Below are 24781 nucleotides of genomic sequence, written 5' to 3' on the forward strand. Positions count from 1 at the left end.
GCATATAAATGTAGTAACTGTCTTCAAATCATCATACAAATGAGAATTAATCACAGCTGCCAGTAAGCACTCAGTAGGTGGAGTGCAGCAAATTAAAACCTAAAGTTAGCCAAGTAACTTCTAAGTTTGTCTCTGGCTGAAAGTGTATAAATATCGCTGGTAGCCATTTTTGTGCTGAATAAAAACAATTATCTGTATTTTAAGGCTTTTTACATCACCAGGAGTTTAAGATCCACTAATGCTAGCTTTGATATATACCTAAATATCTGTGGCTGGACACACAGTCTAAACTGGCTGACACCCCAGGGATTCCCAGTGTTAACGTGCACTGTAGTATGAGAACATTCAAGAAAATTAAAACTATATAGGTTTGTCTGTGTTTTTCAGGTCCAGAATGAGGTGCGGAGGAGGTGGGTTCATTGGCAGGAGGGCAGTTATGGAGTTGTTCCTGCTGGTGCCAAAGGCAGTCAAATGGACACACCATTCTAAACAGAGGAAGCAAACATAATAATAAATGTAAAAATACCCTCCAGGATTTCATTTCAACTAAAAATCTCAGAACAGCTTGGGGTTGTTAAAACAAAACTCTGGGAAGGATTTTGAAATTCTGTGCCTGAATGTGCCACCTCTGATTCCTGAAACAGACCTGAAACACCTGAAAGTCCACATGCTCAGACTCTACTCCTGAAACAAACAAACAAGAAAAAACAGCCATTCTGCTGTTTTCAATCAGCTTCACTGTATTTCTTGAATGTTGTCTTTATTTTAAATTCTTTACAAGAACATTAAAAAAGGAGGCTTTTTAAATGCATGCTGTTTTGAGGAGGATGTGAATAGATTCACACCAGGAAGTGGTAAGAATTAGGGGTCAACACTTGGACATTTGAACAATTTTTACAATTACATTTATGATATTCAGTTACATTTTACGATTACTAAACATGAAAAACGACCTATAGGTTAATTCACTACAGAAGAATACATCAAATTCCTACACGTCTGCCATACAAATTTGTCATCTTACTTTTTCATATATAGCTGTACTGAAAGGCACCATTCCATTTAAAATGGCATTTAGTGTCAGGGCATTTTCTGTTTTGTATTACACTTTTTAAACATAATAGCTAATCAATAGTCATTACAGCTTTTTTGCATACACGTTTATGTAGAAATCCCAATTCTGAAAAACATGGGACATGTTGTAAAGTGCAATAAAAACAAGAAAATAATTAAATTAATTCTCTTAAACTTGTATATAGCTAACAAAAGCACAAAGAAAAGAGTTCCAATGATTTCATGCTCATGTCACATTGCTTTAAAACTTTAGACTGTAAGCAGGTGAAATATAATTATATCAAGGGAGCATCCACCAAAGGCTCAGTCTTTGCAGTAGCTGCATCAAGAAATGCAACTTGAAACTCTGTTACACAAAAAGAAAACAATGATCTATACAGAAGTCAAAAGAATGACCAAAGCAGAGATTCCAATTTTAACTGCATTTTACAATGACCAGAAATAAGGCTTGTAAATGAATTACTAAGAAAATTTCAGTTCTAATTATATTTCTCCATCCCTTATGAAAACTGTTGGCTTTTATAGTCAACGCATGCTTGTGACATATGTGTAGGTGAAACATGATCAGTTAAGGTTTCTGAACTATTTTTCTCTGTGTAAGATTGGAGGGAAACATTTATATTAATGGTAGTTTTTTCCCCCCACCCACTGTGAGCAGTAATCAAAACTCTGATGCTGTTTTAGGGGTGGGGTAATGGCAATAGATTTTGATGAAACATTATGGCAAAGGCAATACATATTGATGCAACACTATTTTAAATTATAATATGACCAAGGATATGAATAATGGAGGTAAAAATGTTTTTATTGATTTTATATATTTGTAGATGCTATTTTGAGGCAGAATGCAGCAGGCTTTAAGGATCAGTGTTGATATTGATTGGAGGCAGAATGTGAAACACTTTAGCTCTATACAGTTTCAGTGGCATGCTGTAGGAGTCAGTGTTGTTTTATAGGAGCTCTGTGTTTTGGGGGCAGGATGCAGCAGCCTGTAGGGAGCAGTGTTATTACTTTGAGGCAGATTGCTGCAAGCTATAAAGAGCTTGGTATTACAAAGACTGAACACTCCAGGTTTGGGGAGCAGGTGGGATGATAAACCTGCTGTTCTCCCACTCTGGTAAATACGGGATGTTAACCTGGCTTCCATTTTATTTTATTTTTTCTTCATTTCCCTTATTGACACACATTTATATTCACTCATGTCAGCAAGCAGTTATTTCCTTCATGGGCATTTATTCTACCCCTTCTGCCCTCACTCTTTTCCTGAGCTTATAAGTGTAAACGTATGTTTAGTCCTTTTATGTCTCTGTTGAGGTTTTGTCTGTAGCTTGTTAGTTCTGATTTTAAAAAAATGTATAAAGTGAATGAATACAAAGAGCTTTCTGTGATGGTTTTGCCTGTGTACATACCTTGCTTTTCCTTGCACACTTTTGTTAAATGTATGTATCATGTCGGGCTGTGTGTATGTGAGAGAGAGGAATGTATTTCAATGTAAAGAACCAATGCCTTATATAAATCTTTGAAAAAAGGACAAAGCTTGGTGATAATTCCTCTTAAATGGCATGTGAATTTTCTGCATATGGTACGCACACATCTGAGATACAAGTATTCGTATTATGCGATCAAAAGTATAGAAATTAAGAAACTGTACACAGTCCATATTACTTTACCATACTAAAGTCAGACACTAAAGTCAATATTCTCCACTTTCAAGAAAGGAGAAAGTTAAAGTAAATATATGTTTAAAATATATTTAAAAACATAGATTGGATGGAAATAAAAATATTTTTCAAAGGTTTTGAAAATGCTGAGAATATGGGACTCTAACTTCCATTGCAAGGCTTGGTGTTGCACCAAAACTGCCCCATCAGATAAAGAGCAGTCGTTGAAAGCCAACGGAACATCAAGCTCCATTCTATGTTTCAGTTCTGAGTAAATGAACAGGTGTTTGTGTCCAACCTTCCACTGTGAGAGGACAAGAGAGAGCATGTGGAGTAACTGCATTTATGGGTCAGAAGCTTAACTAACAATTTATGGATTGGGTTTATTTCAGCTTCATTTCATCTCCTTGAAGCCTGGGTCAAACACCGACCACTAGTGGCAGCTATGAACAATACTACATCAAAATAAAAGAAGTGAAATCATAAAAGCACATGGTTTACACGAAATAGTAGTTTATGTGTTGGGAACAATGTGTTTGTTATTGGTGATGATCACAGACTGTACCTTAACCTTTAGTGAGACTTTATACAGTTTATGGATCATTTTGTCTGGACTCTAAAACTGCCAATGTCAGCATGAATATTGGAAATATCCAGTTTTCTCCCACAGTCCAAAAACATATGCTGGGACGTAGATGGGTGTGTGAGTGATGCCCTGGGAAAGTCTGTTTACAATAATCTAATACAAATAGTTATTCAGGGATCACTTATTCAGTAGCCACACAAAACACATATGACACAATAATATTATAGGTCATTTCCCCTGAAACGTACTTGTGTACTTGTTTGTTTGTTTTTGCGCGCGCGTGTGTGTGTGTGTGTGTGTGTGTGTGTGTGTGTGTAATATTACACTGAGTTGGCCTGGCGGGGCGTGTTCAATAAAATCTCCTGTTCCAGTACCGACCACTTTTTTTTTGTGAAGTGAGGAGGAAAGCTTGAGAAATCATGGCGGAGAACAGAGGTCTTGTGTGACTTTTTCCAGCGGCTTTTCCTTTAAGGCTTTACAGACTTTTCAGCCTCAGAATATGGTTCACACATGAGGACTCTTCGCTGACACGTTTTAAAGGTAAACTGGGGATATTTTGTTTCTTTTCTTAGAGAAACCCGCCTGAGTTCCCTGTCAACCGCTGGCACTTACAGTTTACGAAGTTCCAAAGCGCTCCTTGTTCGAATTTCGGTTCCACCTTAAGTACTGCAGCAGCTACAATGTAATTGCTATGGCATTTAAGGTGGAATGGAGGATTAGAACACGGAGCGCTGTTTAAGGTTTGTACAAACCGCTCCCCGAACTTTACCTCACGGTGTGCACTTTTTAGAGAGCGACTTTATACGTTACTTCTTTTATTGACGAGTTTTTTTATTTTTATTTTTGAGGGTTGAGGGGTCGACCACTAACATGAACTTTCCAATAAATCCGAGGACACTTGGTAAATTGTATAAATTGTATATAATAGCTTAAATAATTTGTCTGAGGTGTTTTAAGGGATTAATTAAAAGCTGTAGATGGAATACTACGTTTTAAAGTCTTGAAACCTATTTTTAATGTTTTACCTATGGATTTTGTTATTTTCTGCTTAAATATGTACTTGAAGAGGTTATATTTAAGGCAAAAGGGGAAAGAATTATGCCAATGTTTGATGTCTGAAACCAGTCTAACCGAGGGATCCAGCCTTTGTGGACTTCATAACAATTTATCCCATGCTTGTAGTTCTCAACTTCCAGTGCCCTGCACTGTTTCAGGTAACACCTGGTTTAGCTCATGATCTCATTGCCAGCCCCAGCATGAGTTACACCAGAGAGAATTCCACAAAGCAGGATGTCTCATTTAACCAGATAACCCAAAATTTAAGGGTTGTGGGATAGGAATATCTCTCAGCTCTTTTCCTATTGGACAGGCTTGAGTCTGAGCATATGCTATACCTGGCTAAACTTAGAAGTGCTGCTTTATGTAAGACCCCAGTTGTGAGCAGGAGAATTTGGGGCAGGGAGTTCACTCTTTAGACACAGAGGTTTTTATACTGTAGATCTGGAACTCATTTCTAGCATTAGACCTGAAGAACAGCTAAGAGTAGTGATGAAATTCTCTATCACAGTGTTGTTCGAATTTATGATGTAATTGTTTGTAAGTTGCCAGCATTAAAGTTGAAGCTATGCCTACTGAATCCAGCTATAATACACAGCCACAATGCCTACAACCAAATATGCACAAGCTTAGTACATAATCTCAATGGACAGTCTTTTATGCAACATAAATTATACGTCTATACATTTGTAGTCATCACTTATAATTTGTGAATTCACCTAAGTTACGTGCAACCAACATAACCACAAAAGTCGGTTATGCATTCAGTTTTTTTTTTCTTCCATTAAAAAAAGCAGCAGTTTACACATGAACCAAAGGTTACCATGCTAAGTGTGAGCTTGAGAGTATAAACCACCTCCTCGGTTAGATGTGGTACAGTGGTTCTCTGGAATGATGGGTCTCTGTCCAGTACACTGGGGATGAGTCTGGGTGGTATCTGAGATCGAGAATTAATCATTGCTGCCACACAGCTCCAGGTTCTTGTGTTCAATTCCAGTCTGTGTGTTCTCTCTGTGTTTGTGTGGTTTTCCTCTCCATGCCCTAGTTTACTCCCACAGTCCAAAAACACATGTTGGTAGGTGGGATGCCCTGTGGTGGGATAGTGTGTGATGCCCTGTCCGGGACATTTTGTTGTCTTGTATCTGAGCTGGAGTCTCTGCGTGCCCAGTCCAAACTCGGTGGAATGTAGGATGCCTTTTGTCAATTTTACCACCCATTTCAGTCTTACAAACGTGGGTTGTGTATTTAAGGTTGTCATTTTTAATTCTGCTAAAAAAACGTAGGAACCTTTTATTCTGTCACCACCCGTGAATGTGAGTTATTTGTTGCAGGAACATTTGAATTATCTTCACACTCTTCATTTGTAGGGTCATGTATGTAACTCAGTTACAGATAGGCCTCTCAAAACATCAGGGAACCCTAAGGATCTGTGACGTCACAACCACAATTCAAAATAATAAAAGTAACCAGTGACAGAGTGCTCTCAGTGGGAAAAAATAAACATATTAAGACTTTTATTTCAGAAGAAATGTTGGATGAGGAGTGTCCACAAATGTTTGCCTAAGTAGTGAAGATCAGGTCGGAGTGGACTATATTTGCATGCCAACCCATGCAGTAAGCTGAATCAGCTCGTCTTCTTCATGCTTAGATCTCCAGGTTAAGGTGTTTTGTTTTTTAAATCAAGGGAAAACACCGAATTGAACAGGAGTACAGGAAACACTGTTGACCTTCATGGAAAGCACCCACATAGTCAGGATCTGAAGGAAAAAGTACACAGAGGCTCTGTTCTGTAAATGTCTTTAGAGAATGCCTGGCTTTTTAAGGAAAAGTCCCTCAAGCAGTGTGTGGATCTTTTGTGGAACAAACAAGGCTCTACAGTTTGGCTAATGGCGTACTGTACTGGATCAAATTAGTAGAATATTAAACTGAGTTATTAGACAAGACTTTGCTTTTGCTTTTGCACAGTCTCTGTAAACTCTGACTTTCAGCGGTTAACAGCCGTGGCATACACAGAATACAGTCTTAGAAATTGGGATAATAGAGGTTTATCATTCCATGGTTAGCTTTTTAAATGCGTGAATACTGTTATTGAAAGTGTTGTGTACTTAGGGTTCCCAGCGAGAAATGAGAAGTTTGTTTTTTGATGATCAGTAATGCAATCTGACAATCAGTCTTAGAAGTTGGTTGCATTTTCACATAATTCAGTAATGAGCCCCAGTCCGTCTTACTGTAATAAAAAACACTAGGAGATTTAAACTTGCTTCAACATCATGCAAACTGTTGAAAAGCCATTTTGTATGAGTCATTTTTATGTAATCTTGACTGCTTGTGCTACAGTAATACACAATGTTCTTTCTTAACATGTGCACATCTTTAATGTGACTGTCATTCACCGAAACCGAAACATGTTTTTCTGTTGGGAAAGCCTTGTGGCAAACCCCTTGTTGGCATCATGTGATGAAGATAAGATCCAGTACTATTTGAGCCATTTACTTTCAATTGAAAGGCGATGTTTAAGTTGATATCCTCATGCTTCACATGCCTTTACCTGTCACTCACGGCAGCAACGGAATCATGAAAGTGGATGTAGGCACGGTTGAATAGTTAGTTTAAGGTGCTGTGAAATAGATCCTACGTGTGTGTGTGTGTGTGTCATGTTCCCCTGACTCTTACTCTCCACTTCCAGTCTGTCATACACGCTCTGTTAGGAAAAAAACAAGGACTACTTTTTCCCTCTTTTGGGTGTCTTTTTTTTAATTCCTAAAATTTATGAATTTGGCTCTTACTATGAATCTTAATGGATATGACCATGAAAGACGAGGAGCAGGCCTTTTATGTGAGATCCAGGTAAGATGTATTCACTTTATAAGAGTACATTAGGCAAAAGGCAATTGGAGAAGTTGTTGATGCTCATCTTGCCACCATCTTTCTCTGTTTGTCTTCCTGAAAGAGGTATTTCATCACACCTGGCCTGGTTTGTCTAACTTGATGTGTTAAACAGACAAAACAATTTTTTCAGATTCTCAGATTAGTATGGCATTGTGGTTCCGTCTTTTGTGTGTGTGTGTGTGTGTCTTTCTATATATTAACATTATTAGTTGCTATACAACTAATGTTCATATGTGTGCATTACTTTTTTCCACACTCAGTGTATAAAGAGTTGATTTTGAGGTGTGCCTAGTTTCCATTGAACAGACCTCATGTTTGAAACCTTATACATTTCTGTGGGACAGACTGGTTGGTGAACTAGAGCTGTGTGAGCCAGATCTGTTTGTAGGGCTCTGCTGTTTGAAACATTAATGGCTTTATTTAAACTTTAATGCTCAGGAGCTTGTGGTATTGGCCCTCTTTTGTTTCCTCTGTTAACATTGGTCTCTAGACTATGGATGGCTCTACCTTTCAGAAGCTCACCTTTAGAGCTAGACTGAGAGTTTAATAACCATATCTTTATTCGTACATAGATAATAAATGGGCTCTCATTGCTGGGAAAATGATGTATAAAGTGCTAGATGTAAAAAAAAAAAAAAGCCGCAAAGTTGGACAACATTAGAGCAACGTCCTTTTAAATAAAAGCACATGTTGAAGGCTGTGTGCCAAAATGTATCTGTGCTGTGGTGTCATTTCTACCATATGTAAATGGACAAGAGCTCAGTCATTCTTGCTTTACCTTTGTACTTCATGCTGGATTGAAGACTGAATGTTCACTATATTTCAAGACATCACATCAGCACTTCAAGTTACTGGACGTCTTACATGGAGTGTAACAGTACAGTGGAATATCCTCTGTCTTTTAAGTCTGATTACTACTTTAACTCAAACTTAACAGCAGTTAAAGGACAAGGCAAACTCCTGAGAAGTGTGTTAGCTTCGGTATGGTCCATCACTTTAATCACTGTGCTTCTATTAGGAAACAGAAAACATTACAAGCATTTCACACCTTGCTTATTTTATGTGAATGTAGGCCTACAGCAATACACCACCAATATGAATTTAAATTGAATTATGAATTGTATGAATGAATGATATGCCTTTACATGGAACTAATTAAATAATGTCAGTTTTAGCACTTGGTTGCAAATTACTTTGTAATGTCTTAGACCATTAGACACCTCCAGATGCCGGGTGTCTCCTTTATGTTGCTTTGCCAGACAAATAATGAAGCTGTTTCAGTTTCTTCTCACTGCAGTGACTTCAGGCTTATGCTCAGTAAATAAAATGTTGCTCAGTGAGTTTATTACTGAATGATCGACTCGTCAAGTCAGGAACACTCTAAAGAAAACATTTCCACTTGTGTTTCAGATCATTAAAGCCTCAATCTCTGACGCCCACTGCATTTTGTGGCATTTTGTTGCATGAGAAATTAAAATGCATGTGTTTACTTGCCTGTTCATCTTAATGATGCGAGTTTCCCCTTACGCCTTCATAAAGACAAGTGCCTTCTCCCCAGTGTTTCACAGATACATGAGACTTGCTTTAGGTCTAAAAAGTTAATTTGTCTGTAATCACATCATCAGTTAGTTACATATTAATCTCTCTGTTTGACTATATTCTGGATATTTCTGGGCTCTTATATGTACTTTAGAATAAATTATAACTGTTCCTGAAGTTTATCAGTGAGTGTATAAGCTGTTAAACTTCCTAAGGTCATGCTGGTGTTGTTTCTCTTAATGGACATTGTGTGAAATATGTCCAGGGTCAGGATTAATGTAATCTGTGCAGTTTATTTTAATTGAGACTGAAACATTGCTATTATACCAAAGGTCTGCTTCATCTATTCCTTAGCAGTGATCATGATTTTTAATTAACTTATTTATTTATTGTTTAAACAGTATGGCATAGAGTTGATACCACATCTTGAAGTAATTTCATATGACTTTAAAGAACCAGCATTGAAAGAGTCTTCAGGGAACTATCAGTAGGTTCTTGGAGGGTCAGTGCCCAGCACACATTGTTGTTCTCCCTACTCAAATAAATTAAATTGGATGGTAATTGCCAGGTTCAGTAGAAGTGCCTGTGTCTGGGAATTGCCAAACTCTGCTGGATGCACAATGACTGCAACTTGGGGAGCCCTGATTCTCTGATATTACAGCCCTGTTTGTTTATCTTCATTTTTCAGACACTACCTTCTGTAATCAATTCTGCTTGGTAATATTTTTAATTATTTAATGATGCAATGATATACAGCTGCTCAAGAAACAACTAAGTAGCCAATTGGCCAATGACCCCTTCATCTTAAGTTAAAAAAAAAAAACAGGCTACAATTACGATGAGATTCAACTAAAATTAGCCATATGTCTATCAGCAGTTTAGCCTCAGATCCAGTGTACTGGAGTCTAGAATCCTGTATACAATATTGTAGGCTGTTGTTAGCCTGACAGTTACAAACAAAGAAAAGCGCTACGAGAGTAAATCTGGAACAGTCTGGGTAACATGCTGCCAGAGATGAAGCAGTGTCAATGTTTCAGTGTCATTCAGTGTTACTGGGCATCGCTGGAGCACATCAGTCTATAAGTTTTCCTCTGAGAGCTTGTGTCAGATGGTCAGTGGAATGACTGCACTGGATAATCCAGCAGCTGCCAGGTCTGCGCAACAACTAAAAGTAAAATCGGAGCATATGAGTGCTGGCCATAGCTGAGGTCACTTTGGGCAAAGCACAGGATTTACTGTGGTCAAATGGATTTTCCCAGCTTGGCCTTAGATACCTGGCTACTTCACAGATGAAGTCGACTTCTCCATGATAGAGTTGTCACCACCGTCGAGGCTTGGACAGCCAGGAATATGAGTTCTGCAAATGTTTCCTAGTCTAACTTATAAAGGTCTCTGTTTTTTAGCATGTAGAATAATTGAGCATATATTTAGTAACTGTGCAGTAAGGGAAATGGCAGGGGATATAGGCACTATTAAATAGAGTTTGATTTCCCAGGCTGATTGCAGATGAAGTGTTCCTATACTGGCTAACTGGCGTGAAAAGACCTCAACTGGGATAAACTGTATATAAAAAAAGATGTATGTAATAATTGAACTGCCCCAGTTTTACGGCTGTGCTGTATAATGATATCTATGTGCTATTTTGATGAATTGTGTCAAGTTTTTCTGACCACAAATGTAGTTAAATTGACAGTTAAAAGCGATTTTAAACTCATTTTTTTTCATAAACCTAGAGACTTGTACCAGTTGCTAAGAGTCTGTAAACTATTACGAGTGATGTCTCTCAAATTGAGTGCAGATTGAGCATTGATGTGTTTTAGGAGTACTGTCTTGTTTTGAATTATTTGCTCATGATTCATGCTTTTCTCTTTGTGCCAGTGTTTGCTGCTCTAACTTGCACAGCTGCAAGGACGAAAATTTAAATAACATTCTGATGACTGTGGGATTTAGTAGGCCTAGACAATGATTAAAATCTAATCACATGACGAAAGATTAAATTGTAAACTTCCCTAGCCTTTGACACTTACTGACACTTCTCTAGTCAAAAGCTTCTAACTGTAGTAATCATTCATTCATTGCTTATCCATTTCTGGGACGCTGTGGGTCCAGGAAACCGGAGCACCCGGTGGAAACCCACACGGACATGGGGAGAACACACCAAACTCCTCTGTCAGTCACCCGGTGCAGAGCTCGAACCCATGACCTCCAGGGCTCTGGAACTGTGTGACTGTGACACTACCTGCTCCACCACCATGCCACCCTCTGTAGTAATCAAATGTGAGATAATGACCCTGTATATGGGAACACAGGTCATTAAATGTAAGACATTGAGAGGAATTTATCTCAGATTTTAAACAGGAGTTTAGGTTCAGATTTAGTTTGACGTGGCCACAAATCTCAATCATAAATGTGTAGCCAGCTCCAGGGACCTGGAGGTTGTGGGTACGAGCCACGCTCCAGGTGACTGTCTGTGAGGAGTGTGGTGTGTTCTCCCTGTGTCTGCGTGGGTTTCCTCCGGGTGACTGTCTGTGAGGAGTTTGGTGTGTTCTCCCTGTGTCTGCGTGGGTTTCCTCCGTGTGCTCCGGTTTCTTCCCACGGTCCAAAAACACACGTTGGTAGGTGGATTGGTGACTCAAAGTGTCCGTAGGTGTGAGTGTGTGCTGCCCTGCAAAGGACTGGCGCCCCCTTCAGGGTGTGTTCCTGCCTTGTGCCCAGTGATTCCGGGTAGGCTCAGGACCTACCGAGACCCTGAACTGAATAAGCAATTACAGACAATTAATATATGAATTAATTTTTAAAAGGGATGTGTGCATTTCTCTATTTACAAATTTTATTGATTGTATTGTTATTTTTTTTCATATTTGTTATTATGGTAAAAGTATCTTTTTAGACAGAATAATACATTTACCAGAAAATATCAGTTGGTGTATTCACATATTTAAGGAACTTAAATATGAGAAAAATAAAACAATAAACTTGTTGCAGGTGGATTATTTAATGCACTGTTACAATAAAAGTAAGGCATCTGTATAGTTTTCTGATTGCTGGTAACTGGAACTAACAGGTGTCTGTAGAGGACACAGGCACACTGCTCCACTGTGACTGGTTAAGCTGGGCTTACCATTGATCTGCTGTTTAGTAAATGCAACCTCGAGTTACCTACTGCATAGCGTCAACACACCTGATCACCTCAGGGTGCCAGGGTGAGAAGGACAGGAAGCGCTGGGGTTTATCCAGGACGCTGTGTTTTGACAAGTATTTAGGAGACTCTCTGTAGGAGTCTGCTGTGTTTGGTAGCGTTCTGGTGACCGTGATGGGCAATAGGACCTGGGTCTGTAAGCTCATCTCGGGGAGAACAAAGGGGCACATGCAGCCACACAGAGGAAACAGGGTCATCAAAAAGATTGAGATGTCCCTGCTGAGGAAGTGTTTCAGTAGGTGCAGAAAGAAGAAAAAGAACAAGAGGTAGGCTTTGATTTGATTCTTAAATGGACTGTTGAAAAAGATGGTTAGATTTTGGACAAGACTAAAGTGACAATTCTGCTTACTTCCATCACTAATGTACAAAGCTTCTGAAATATGATCTGTGATGTGCAGATAAAATATTTGGTAGAGTTATTCCAATGAAGGGTTCCAGTAATTCTTAAAATATTCAAGTAGAAATTGACTTTTGGGGCTTAAATGACCCAAGATTAAAATGATCATGGTCTACGATTGTGTGAAAGTATCCAGGGGTTTGAGAGTGTGATGAATCAGGCGTGTGTGTTTTTTTTTTCAATCATTTTAATTGATTTGTCTTTTCCGATAAGCACAAATAAAGCTGATAATTGAGTTTTGGAATTTGCTGTTTGAAAGAAAAACCTGGAGGATTAAATAAAATGGTGGTAGACACCTGATAGGTGTGTGTGTGTGTGTATGTGTGTTAGTTAACATGTTTGCATGAGTGTCTCGCCCTTGAGCTAGGAAGGAAGCTTGTGAGATAAGGATATTCCTTTAGAAAAAGAAAGGGAAAGTCTCTGGTAAATACAGCCAGGTTTTGGTTTTGGCCGCTGGACACCGGATGTGCTGCAAGGTCCTGTTTGCATTCTTTTAGCAGTTGATGCTGTTTTGAACCCTCTCCAAGCATTTTGTTCTGTTTTTTTCCTTTTCCTGACTCTGTGTGTTGTTTGAATGCCAGAATCCATTCACTCACATTTTCAGGAAGAATTCCCTCTGTCACTCTGTGGCCTCTTGCAGGATGGAAGCCTCGTGTCTGGAGCTAGCTCTGGAGGGCGAGCGTTTGTGTAAAGTGGGCGATTACAGAGCTGGCGTCTCCTTCTTTGAATCAGCCATCCAGGTGGGCACAGAGGACCTTCAGATCCTCAGTGCCATCTACAGCCAGCTGGGCAATGCCTACTTCCACCTGCAGGAATACACGAAAGCTCTGGAATTCCACCGCCATGACCTCACGCTCACCAGGTGTCATGAATAACTCCACCTGAGTTTTTTACCTATGTATATAGATATCTGTCTGACACACAAGTGTCAGAAACTGCAATCTTTGACATTATATATTCACTTTGCACCACTCCAGTTTGTAATACATAAATGTGTTTATTAACTCTTTAACTTTATTACTATCTTCAGTGCAAAGCTAAAGTAAACCTCTTCATGTCTTGAGTAGTAATGTACTTTATTTATGTTTATTGGGCAACATTGGGTAAAGTTGGAACACTAAATGAATGAATGATAATCTGGATATCCTTTTCTTCTCAGGACTATTGGAGATCAACTGGGAGAAGCTAAAGCAAGTGGAAACCTTGGAAACACGCTGAAGGTCCTGGGTCGGTATGATGAGGCAGCAGCTTGTTGCCAAAGACACCTAGAGATTTCTACAATGCTTCATGATAAGGTGAAATTTGGGCTGTTACAGCTTACAAGCAGAAACTGTGCTGTATTTGTTCTGTTTAAATCATTTCACTAACTTTCTAAGAGCATGTATGAAGTCTGTTTTTGTCATTCATAAACTTAGTTTAAGTGCTAGGCGTTGATCCATTTTAGATGTGTAATAAGTAGTGGTTGTTTTCCTCTGGTGTGTGTGTGTGTTGTACGTTAGGTGGGGCAGGCACGAGCACTGTATAATTATGGGAACGTGTACCACGCCAAGGGGAAGAACATATGCTGGAGTGGTATTGACCCAGGAGACTTCCCTGAGGAGGCACGCATTGCTCTAAAGAAAGCTACAGAGTACTATGAGTAAGTGTCTGGAGGAGTGCGTGCTTTGTTTCTTTGAGAGGATTAGCTGACTTTCAGATCTGAATATAAAGTCAAACCACTCCAGTCAGGTTCAGAAGGATGAGTAAAGTTTTAGATCTAACCAAACAACTTCAAGAGTTCAATAGAATGGGTGTAACAGTCTTTCACCAGTTGCTGGTCATTGAAACAGTTTGCATTCCTGACTATTTTACACAAGATTTAGTTGTTAAGGCATTTGTTGGATTGTTTTGAGGCCATTCTTTCAGGAGGCTTGCTATCAGTTTTTCACAGAAATCCACAGTATTTTCCCATTTTTAAGCCTTATAAGTGGAGTGTGCTTTCTTTTTCTAACTCATTTGAATTTGCGCTGAACTGTATTTAATTATTTTTGTCCAAAAATCCCTATAAATACAGGCTCGGTAAAACCAAGCCACTGAAGCCAATGTCATAAAAACCAAAAAACTCACTCCTCTACCAACCCTACTGAGGATGGAACTTATTTTTTGCAAATGCCATCTGCTTGAACTTTTATTTTTGTGTTTTCTTCTGTTTAAAGAGCAAATTTGATAATAGTAAAAGAGTTGGGGGACAGAGCAGCACAGGGAAGAACGTATGGAAACCTTGGCAACACGCAGTACCTGCTCGGGAACTTTCAGAATGCTGTTCTTGCCCATGAACAGGTAGTACATCCCTCAGAGTCATATATGATATAACCTGTGAATAACATTTTAAAGGCTGTTGCAGTAGCAGACCACCCTTTACAGCGAGTAAAGTAAATAATTGTGGTCTTTGAGTTGAGCTACACTGTAGAACGTTATTCCAGATTAGCATTAATACATGTTATGGTTTGTTTTTTAGCGTCTCCTCATCGCTAAGGAGTTTGGAGACAGAGCCGCTGAGAGACGAGCTTACTGTAACCTGGGAAATGCCTACATATTCCTCGGACAGTTCGAAGTGGCTGCAGAGCACTACAAGCAAGTTTGATATTTTTCTGATCTGTGTTTTCCTGAATGGAGCTAATGAAATGTGTTATCTATATCATGCGCCATTAAAAGCTGGCTGTGAAAGTATACAAGGTAGACAGGATAAATCTCGATGAACATAGTATTAATTCAGTTGATTACTTGCAGTCATAGACAGAGGGGCCCTGGGCAGCTGACCCTTAAAGGGTTACACAGATCAATTAGTTTTGACATTCATTCATTTAAAATATATATATATTTCCCCAGACGGACGTTGCAGTTGGCCCGGCAGCTGAGGGACCGGGCGGTGGAAGCTCAGGCCTGCTACAGTCTGGGCAACACATACACACTGCTGCAGGATTATGAAAGAGCCATCGACTACCATCTCAAACACCTCATCATCGCACAGGACCTGAAGGACAGGTACGAATATACATATTTTTCTTTTATTTCACTTGTAACATTTGATTTTTAAACACGCAAATGAATGATTGTCACATCTCAAAGCCAACTGCATTCAAGGAAAAGATTTCTCACAGCTAGAACATTAGTGGCAGCAAATTTATCAAGTTTATAAGACCAAGAGATGAACAGTAGCTCATTAGACCCCTGCTGTTCAGAACCTCTGGAGCCTGGTGGCACTTCCCTCCTGAATCTGGAAAAAAATTTGGATAAATCCTAGTCAATTTAAGAAATATAACCAGCCTCTAAACTGAGCAACATTGCATGTGTTTATAGTTATTTTAATAATATATTTAATGTAACTCGACATTCCAGTACAATGTTAAAATACATTCTTTTAGCTCATACTTTCCTCAATCTTGAACCTTCTGAGAGTCATAAGCATTGACTCTCCTGTGTGATGCACAACAAGCACACAGGACCAAAAATAAGTCTTGAGGCCACAAACCACGTTATTATGACTTCCTCATGCAGCTTGATGGAAAACACCATCCATGACCACCATGCATAACACGCGGTTATTGTGTTTCATGACGTCATTGTTTTCGTATGAGAGAGATTGTGATGACTGTCCTTTAGGTTACGAAAGTCATGAGTACTTATTTCTGTATGTTGTATGTCACATTTCTAATCTTGTATGGTGACTTATTTGTGTTTGGGTGTGTGCGTGTGTGTAGGATAGGAGAGGGCAGAGCCTGCTGGAGTTTAGGGAACGCCCACACTGCTCTAGGAAACCACGAACAAGCTCTACAGTTTGCTGAAAGACATCTGGAGATTTCCAAGGAGGTGTGTTTGTGTTTATGCATTTCTGTTTGTTTGTGTGTGTGTTGATTCACTCTCTGGCCCATGTACGAGATAAGACTACTGGAATGTGGTTAACATCCTGTAGGAAATGCTTGTGCTTAGAGTTCAGCTGAGAGTTACACAGCCTCTTGCATCACATGCAGTACCATTTTTATCTGCTCTATATTATGCAAGTCCTGACAAACAGAGCAAGGCCTAGGCATTGAGAATGAAAAAAGTCTGCTAGTTCCCTTGAGAGCTCTAATAGTATGTTTGCATTAAATGTACCCTGATGAATGAAACTGTCATTTTTAGTTTTTCAATTTAATATGAAGACATTAACATTCATCAATTTTTTTTTTACATCACACATCTCTCTCTCTCTCTCTCTCTGTGTGTGTCTGTCTGTCTGTCTGTCTCTCTCTCTCTCACACACAGATTGGGGACCGCAGTGGGGAGCTGACTGCCAGAATGAATATCTCAGACTTGCAGTTAGTGTTGGGTCTGAAACAGAACAACACCACCAACAGCAATAGTAACAGCTCCGTCTGCACAGATGGCCATTCGAATAATAACAGCAGTAGTTCACCAGGTAACTCTCCAGCCCTCCAGCCCCATCTGTCCACCCATTCATTCTTCTAGAGCAGCATTTCTTAACCTTTTTTAGGTATAAGATCATGCTGAAATCTGAACAAATGAAAGATCTATCAGCTTAAATACCGGCCTGAGGCTGCTTAAAATAACAAGCTGTTTTATCCCAATAGCCTTCAATACCATAAAATGAAACTCTCTACATACTTCATTAATGTAGAGCTGAGATGCCCAAAGCTGCAGACTGTCTGCAAGTACTTTGTAGTCCAGGGAATATGTTGATACCCCTTTAGAAACCGCAACAGTCAGCACTTCCGCCATGTCTGCTCAGACAGGGTAAAGACAGTACAGAGTGTGTCAGAAGTCACACAGTCGGAGCAGCAGCACTAATGTTAGGAGACACAAAATCATCTACAAAATGCTATTCTGACTGCAGCTTTGTATGGCCCTACTGAACGAGCAAACCACCGCGGATGCAGAATGACGCAGCTATAGTAACTTAAATGCGATCACTGCTCTAGAAAAGGTGTTTTTAGAGATTCAGCCTTGATCTGAATTATCAGAATAATCAGATCACCTATGTAAAACTCAACTCAACTGAACAACACCAGGAGAACACGTACTTCTACATCAGCTACAAAACTGGCAATGAGTGTCATGTTTTTACTCTCCACCTTTGTAATAAGTCATGGACTGGATGCTGGAGCTGTTCAGGTCAGCCACGGAAAGCATGTAGTTGGTCGCTCACATTCAGACAAAGAGCTGATGGTTCAATTCAAAATGACAAGTGTAGTCAAATGTCACTCCTATCACAGTGTGTTGTCTATAATTAGACAGTTATTTTGAATTAAAATTGTTGCTTGGAACAACTGTTTGAGTCATATGTGTGGTTTTGGACCCGCAGAAACAAAGCCCAGAACAGGCCGCAGACACAGCATGGAGAACATGGAGCTCATGAAACTAAGCCGTGACAAGAGTCCTGTGAGTGTACACGTGTAAAATTTATACCTGCTATGGTATGGCTTTATTACTCATTTAGGAAATCAGTTTAGGGGAAACGTTGTTTTGCCCGTAACGCAACTTTAGAATGTTTGATGCCTTTTGAAAAATTACTGAAATATTGCCATGGCGCATAACAGCTATTAGCAATTGATTTTGAAGAATGATGAACAATGCAAAAATAAATTAAATGCATTTAATAATTGATATCTGACACTTCATATACTTGTGTCTTGGTCTAATAGGGTTCAGGCAAAGAAGAGGACATCTCCCCTAAGCAGGACAAAACATCCCCCATAGCCAAGACATCCTCTAAACTGTTCTTCATCAGTCGCTTTAAGGGGAAAAAACAAAAGGCCAATGGGAGCAGCCCCACTAAAACCAGCCCGAGAAGCCCCACCAGTCCAAGGAGACCTGAACTGGATCCAAAGGTGTTCCTTCATTTATTTTCTTCCCATTCACCCATTTATTTATTATCAGTGTAGTTAATCACAGGGTCCAACCCCTTCATGTTTTTTTGTTTTTTTTTGCTTGAGTAAAGAAGTCAAAAAATCTTGTTAAAATGTTTGCATGTGAAAGTTGATTTGACCCTCGGGCACTTTGTCTCTTCTTCGACTCCAGCATGCTCCAGACACTCTTGGCGATGAAAGTTTCTTTGATCTCCTCAGCCGCTTCCAAGGCAACCGCATGGATGACCAAAGGTGCTCATTGGAAGGCGGCTTAAGCCGTGCATCCGCTCACTCGTCTCCCTGTGAAACCCCGCCTGTAGTCGTCAGGAAAAGTGAGTTAGCCTGACCCTGTGACCCCGGTGATCTTTGTGTTACATGGTGACCCGTAGGGCAGTGTGTTTTAAGGTAGATGGGACCTGGGCTTGGTTATACGACGAATTTCAGTGGAAAATCAGTGTTGAAGACTTGTTTTTTGGGTGATTTCTTATTACACAGTAATTTATTTCAGGGTTGTTTTCTTTTTTTAAATAGCTATTTCTGCATCAGAAGTGGAAGCCTCCGGACAGCCTGGTCATTTCCTAGACCTGCTGGCCACCTCACAAGGCCGCCGGTTGGACAAGCAAAGGGCCAGCGTGGGCAGTCTGCCAGGTTTACGTCTAGACCACAGCAGCAGCCAGGCCGTCCTCAGCCAGCTCATAGCCAGCGCTGACAACAAGGAGCCGGACGATGACTTCTTTGACATTCTCATCAAGTGCCAGGTCAGCAGGAGTGGAGCGCGAATGCATGAATTGGCAGTGTTTCCATGTCCTTGTATTGTCTCACCCCTTTCCCAAAATGGAATCTGTAAATTTTGTCTTTGTCTCCCACGGTCTCTCAGGGCTCTAGACTGGATGACCAGAGGTGTGCCCCTCCCCCTCCCCCAACTCGAGGCCCCACTGTCCCAGATGAAGACTTCTTCAGCCTCGTTCTCCGCTCTCAGGCCAAACGCATGGACGAACAGCGGGTCATACTCCCCTCTGACTCCGACCCCAAACAGCTCAATCCAGACTGAGTAGACACAGGCACACCCTACCAAAATGGGGCTCTAGGACACAAGGGGAGCTCGGAAAATTCCTCTCTCCCTCTCAGACAGCAAAGAAGGCCTTGTTCAGCTCCAGTGATAAATCCAGCACCTCAGTGTAGCAGTGGTGTCTGTTTCACTACATGAAGGACTCAAATTTAAAGAACATTTAAAACCTCATCTTAGATCTTACAGCCATGGGTCTCTACACATGACTCCAGTGCTTTGGCTGTATGGAAAGTTTCAATGAAATTACAAGAGCTAATCAGCAGTGGGATTGTTGTTGGGAACTGTACGTTTGCTGCATGGAGGAGTGGTGGGGCATAGAGGAGCACAAAATCAGCACAAGACCACCATTTCGTCCTCAGGGTTCATCATACACTGACTTTTCTCTCTTAATAGCATTTATATTCTTTTCCTAAAGGGTTCCTGGAATTTGCAAACTGTTACAAACAAAACAGATACACACCCGAAAAGACAGACTTCATGAACTGTAATCAGGGATAGTCTGTCGACACTCTGGGTTTTTTTTCTTTTTAGATACATTCTCTCAAGTATGTTTACATTTTTAAAAACAATATTAGATATTTTTTAATGGATTTGAGAACATTTTTTCAACAAAAGTTGTTACAGTTTTAAAAAAATGTAATTTGGTAATGTACAGTTGCTTGTCTATTTTTACATTATTTGAAACACTGAATAAAAATAATCAAAGACAACTTTTTTTTTTCCCATAACAAAATATCATCAGGTTCTATGTCATGGAACGGCACATGTCATGGAACGTATAGTGATACAGAACAGGGGTCAGTGTTACCCCCAGATTATACTGCAGACTGCCCTTTACCCCAGAGGGCAGAGAAAAGCTTAAACGCTGCAGAAAAGACATGAAGAGGAAGAGTTCCATTTTAGCCTAATTCTCCCCCAAGACACACACACTCTTCCCTGTAGAAACAGAGGGGAAATGCATCACTTTAGACTGAAGACTTATGTTCCATAGGGGTCATTTGCCTAAAACATTTGACACAGTGTGGAACATTAGCAACTACTGATTGTTTTGAGGAGGTGCTTAATCTTAACTCCTAGCGCTGTGATTTAATAACTCCGTGAGCAAATGCAAAGTATGTTTTACCTGCTGCAAAAAGGAAGGAAAGCTGCTCTCTTCACAAAATTCCCTTCATTATCCAGAAAGTGCTCAGGAGTGAAGGTGTCCGGTGTCTCCCACTCTTATCAAACATCACTGAGGTAAGATTGAGAATTATTACAGTGCCCTGGAAGGCAAGGATAACAAACAGAGCACATCAATGTTAAAAAATGTGGCCATGTTTCTCCATGTCAGGAACGGCTGTGCTGCAGCAACTACACAGCAATGCAAAACAAGTTACAGAAGCAATTTCTACTTCAAAAAGTAACAAATAAGGAATTATTTATAGATATTTACTTTGTGAAGTACTACTCCCATTAAATCGGTCTAGTTACTTTATAGTTGCTGAATAAACCATAGTATGCGCCATAGAGCCAGTCCCTTTAATGGAGAGGCCATGTTTAAAATGGGGTCAGTGCTAGGGTGGCCAGACGTCCTCTTTTACCCGGACATGTCCTCTTTTTTAGACTTAAAAAAGTGGCGGAATTTCACAAACGTCCGGGATTTTGTTTTTCTAGAGCTTACATAGAACTTCGAGAAGCGTTTCGTTCACAAACTAGTGCCGCCCTCCCCTACTCCGATTGGTTCGCTTGAGTGAGAAGAGGGCGTGGTGAAGTAGCCTAAAATCTTCTGATTGGACGGTCTGACTGTAGAGCTACCGTTATTGGTCGATAACATTCTCTGTAAACATTTAATTGGTCAGTCACATCAGTAGTCCTTGTTTACGTCAGGCAAAGCTCATGTACCTTCCCTCATCTCGAGCAGCTATGCCAAAACGTAAATGTAAGTTCTCGGATTACTTAAAAAAAGAAATTCCCATGTTTTGTGTAGCAAATAAAGGTGTAAAGGACCTAAAAGCACACATTGGTTCAGCTAAGAATACAACAGCAACCCTCCCCCCATCTCAGATCTGGTCACCCTAGTCAGTGCAAAATCTGACATATACGTGTCACTATAAGTCAGTGTAGCTGCAGCATAATGTGAAGAATACTGGGGAAAATGCTGATTTAACCGTTCCTGTTGCATATTGGCAACTTTATTCAAATTAATTAACCAGCTACAAACAGGTCAACAGCACACATGACCAGACTCTTCTCATGAAACCCTGCTGCTACATCTGCATTACTCTGAAGAGAGAGAGAACACTTCTCACACACAACTTACAGGATGTGAGAAAAATGCAAGCACCTAATTATCCAAAGCCAAGAACCAGACCCAAATTATCCAAAGCCACAGCAGTTCTGTTGGTGAGATGCATGTTGTCTGTAACAGGAAAGCATTGCTCAGACGAGAGACCCATTATAAATATGACGTGGCAGAAGTGTAATAATTCCAAGAAAAATTAGCTATGATGGAGACGATGGTGAGAAGGAATGCTTGTATATAATGGTCCAAATATTAATAATGTAATTCACTCCTGAGGGCTCCTGAACACAACCCAAACCATCACACACTGCGCTCACAATTGAAACGAAAAGATCCGTTGAGGCAAAGTAAGGGCAGTTCGAATTTGACGAGTAAAAGATGCATCTTTCTCATTGGCTACTGGCACCATCTATTTGCATATGGGCGTGGCCTTCCTCGTGACCATAGGTTGTTCCCCTTAGGTTACCTCCCTCTATGCGTCTCTGTCTAATGCTGTATTTATAAGGTCTTGATGTTGAAAGTCCAAAGAGCAAGTAACATTTTTTTTAAATAAACAGCTGTAAGTGCAGTAGGTTGTTAGTTGAAAATCAATGAATTTGTTGCATTTGTAGAGAGCTGTGGTATAAGGGTTTGGGGTCTTGATAAATGTTTGTATAAAATATTTCAAGTGTCTAATATTAATTTGCAGTAATTCACTGGTTTAAGTTGGAACTAGGAACAACTACTTCTGATTTTAATTAGTGTGTGTAATTAGGGACGGGGACAGAATTGGCCCTTTTTTATATAAACACCAGGGGGCTTCTGGGCTCCAAAGATGGGTCCAGCTCGTTCTACAGGTTGGAATCAATCTGAGATCCCAATTTTCCTACAGACCAGAAAAGAGCCCTTAAGAATCCAATAACATTGGATTTGTGTGTGTGTGTGTGTGTGTGTGTGAGAGAGAGAGAGAGAGTGAGTGAGTGAGTGAGAGAGTGTGAGAGAGAGAGAAAAAGATATTTGGGACAGGGATGTGGACAGTGGGAAGGACAGGCCCTTTAAATGTATAAAAAATAAATAAAAAAAACCCAGAGGAACAGGGTCTTGTGGAATACAATCTGACTATTTAAGAAGATTCCATTAACTCCACAAACCTGAACCAAGACTTTAAAAAGCAACCATCCAGCTCCTAAACCTGGAATAAAAGAATAAACCTGGAACATATACACACACACACACACACACACTGACTTACCTTATAGATATGGCCCAAACACTTAGAGGATCACACTGGCCCTTCGGCCTGGAACCAATCCCTTTCAGATGTGAGTGGACTGAATGGAAAGTCTCTTTTTTTAAAACTTTAGAACGATTCAGTTATTGCCCCTTACTGAATGGACCTGGGGTAACATAAAAGCCCTTTCAACAACAAAGGCCTGGAAGTCTCCAAACAAAACCCAACAGATTCCACTGAATAAATCCATACAAAAACAGCACATTTCGTCCAAACAGAAAACTATAAATCTCCAGTGAAACTAAAAACAATACATAAAGAGCTAGTGAACTTTACAATCTACAAACAACCTTTGTTTACAGCATTCATTGTGTCAAGCTACTAAACCAATCAAGCAATGAATAAAACAGAAATCTGTAAAATGCATTTACCAAGAGAATACAAACTCAGCCTCATCTGAAGACAACAGCCAAAACAACAACAAAATAAGATCCTATTTTCAGAAAGCATCAAGACTGCTGTGAAAGCTGCTGAACTGAACCGAGACAACACAGCTGACTCCAATTAGTAACCATTCGAGTCTCAGACAGGTGGAGGCTGTTTTGAAACTTCATCCTGATTGGGCAGAAGATTTAAAGGCTTAAAACAGTGACATCCGGTGGTTCGCAGAAGTCACAGCAGCCAAACTCTACAGACTGAGCACACAGACGACCCAGGACCAGTGTTTACCGTTTAGCTGTGAGACAAAGAACAGAAAATGGTTTAGTTGTGAATGTCTGAGTGGAATCAGGAAATAGCTCTCACTCAATTTCTTAAGTTTTTTTTTTTTTTTTTTTTTTTTTTTTTTTTTAAGTTTTTCAGTTTTTCTTCAGAAAACAAAGTTGAAAAACAAGACATAATAGAATTTTAAGGGCTAAATTATTCAATGCTTTTAAACCAATTTGTACATCTTTGTCTGAATTCATTCATTCATTATCTGTAACCCTTATCCAGTTCAGGGTCGTGGTGGGTCCAGAGCCTACCTGGAATCATTGGGCACAAGATGGGAAGCCAGTCCTTCACAGGGCAACACACACACATTCATTCACACACGGACAATTTTGAGTCACCAATCCACCTACAAACGTGTGTTTTTGGACTGTGGGGGGAAACCGGAGCACCCAGAGGAAACCCACGCGGACACAGGGAGAACACACCAACTCCTCACAGACAGTCACCTGGAGGAAACCCACGCAGACACAGGGAGAACACACCAACTCCTCACAGATAGTCACCCGGAGTGAGAATCGAACCCCTCGCACTCCTCATAGACAGTCACCAGGAGGAAACCCACGCAGACACAGGGAGAACACACCAACTCCTCACAGACAGTCACCCGGAGCGAGAATTCAACCCACAACCTCCAGGTGCCTGAAGCTGTGTGACTGCGACACTACCTGCTGCACCACCGTGCCGCCATCTTTGTTTGAAGTGTAATTCAAAATTCAAACACTCTCCAGAATCAAGTGATAAATTCTAACTAATAACCTCTCTGTCTTATATTTTAGGTGTTTTTGAACATCTACATGTGGAAATTTTAATAAATGAAATTCTTGAAATGACTTCTGACATTTGTACAGAATTGTATTACATATAATATTTCTATAGTGTAGATAATTTACTTCATATTTTGTGGCATGCCCTGAACCTTAGCTCTAGCTTTAACCCCCAAAGAGTTCCATAACATTTACAGCCCCACCAAATTACAGCTTCACAATCATTGTGATGCTTCACTGACCTGTAATAGGGAAATAGAGCCACTGTGTCTTAGCACTGTAGAAACTGCACTATGTAACTTTTGGAGATGTGTAGGAATTCAAGCAGTAAGCACTCCCCTAAATTCAGCGTCTGTTCCATCTATATCAAGACTAAGTCAATATTACCCGCCTATGGAGC

The 24781-nt window shown here is 40.0% G+C and overlaps 2 protein-coding genes and 1 long non-coding RNA gene across 5 annotated transcripts in view; 2 read left to right on the forward strand and 1 right to left on the reverse strand.

Moving 5' to 3' along the window:
* The window catches only part of ghrhrl (growth hormone releasing hormone receptor, like), a 38504-nt gene extending 37317 nt beyond the window's left edge, over positions 1-1187 (forward strand). Inside the window, exon 13 of the mRNA XM_066672300.1 lies at positions 388-1187. Within this exon, the coding sequence (XP_066528397.1) occupies positions 388-489 (102 nt within the window). The 3' untranslated portion in view covers positions 490-1187. The remainder of the gene's footprint in view (positions 1-387) is intronic.
* Positions 1188-3722: 2535 nt separating this feature from the next.
* Positions 3723-20055, forward strand: gpsm2l (G protein signaling modulator 2, like). The gene is made up of 14 exons (XM_066672699.1): positions 3723-3861; positions 13042-13263; positions 13561-13696; positions 13901-14040; positions 14597-14720; positions 14899-15014; positions 15270-15425; positions 16142-16250; positions 16686-16839; positions 17743-17819; positions 18083-18268; positions 18459-18618; positions 18818-19044; positions 19164-20055. Exons 2-14 carry the CDS (start codon positions 13043-13045, stop codon positions 19335-19337), a joined length of 1980 nt encoding a protein of 659 aa, XP_066528796.1. The 5' UTR covers positions 3723-3861; position 13042; the 3' UTR covers positions 19338-20055.
* On the reverse strand, positions 15543-23367 carry LOC136697529 (uncharacterized). 3 transcript variants are annotated; one of them, XR_010802709.1, is made up of 3 exons: positions 23278-23367; positions 20479-20617; positions 15543-15657 (listed from the first exon to the last, which is right to left on the reverse strand). It is a non-coding gene; the product is annotated as an uncharacterized lncRNA (long non-coding RNA). The 3 variants fall into 3 exon arrangements; XR_010802710.1 differs by lacking the exon at positions 23278-23367 and adding an exon at positions 22868-22997; XR_010802711.1 differs by lacking the exon at positions 23278-23367 and adding an exon at positions 21679-22105.
* Positions 23368-24781: the final 1414 nt, after the last annotated feature.

This window comes from Hoplias malabaricus, chromosome 5 (genome assembly GCF_029633855.1).
Source record: "Hoplias malabaricus isolate fHopMal1 chromosome 5, fHopMal1.hap1, whole genome shotgun sequence".
Taxonomy (NCBI): Eukaryota; Metazoa; Chordata; class Actinopteri; order Characiformes; family Erythrinidae; genus Hoplias; species Hoplias malabaricus.

Excerpts from the sequence above, each read along its gene's own strand:
- gpsm2l (XM_066672699.1), top strand. The coding sequence starts at position 13,043 with ATGGAAGCCTCGTGTCTGGAGCTAGCTCTGGAGGGCGAGCGTTTGTGT. Across the intron at positions 14,721-14,898 it reads CTGTTCTTGCCCATGAACAG|CGTCTCCTCATCGCTAAGGA; the intron begins GTAGTACATCCC and ends TTTGTTTTTTAG. Across the intron at positions 17,820-18,082 it reads TAAGCCGTGACAAGAGTCCT|GGTTCAGGCAAAGAAGAGGA; the intron begins GTGAGTGTACAC and ends TTGGTCTAATAG.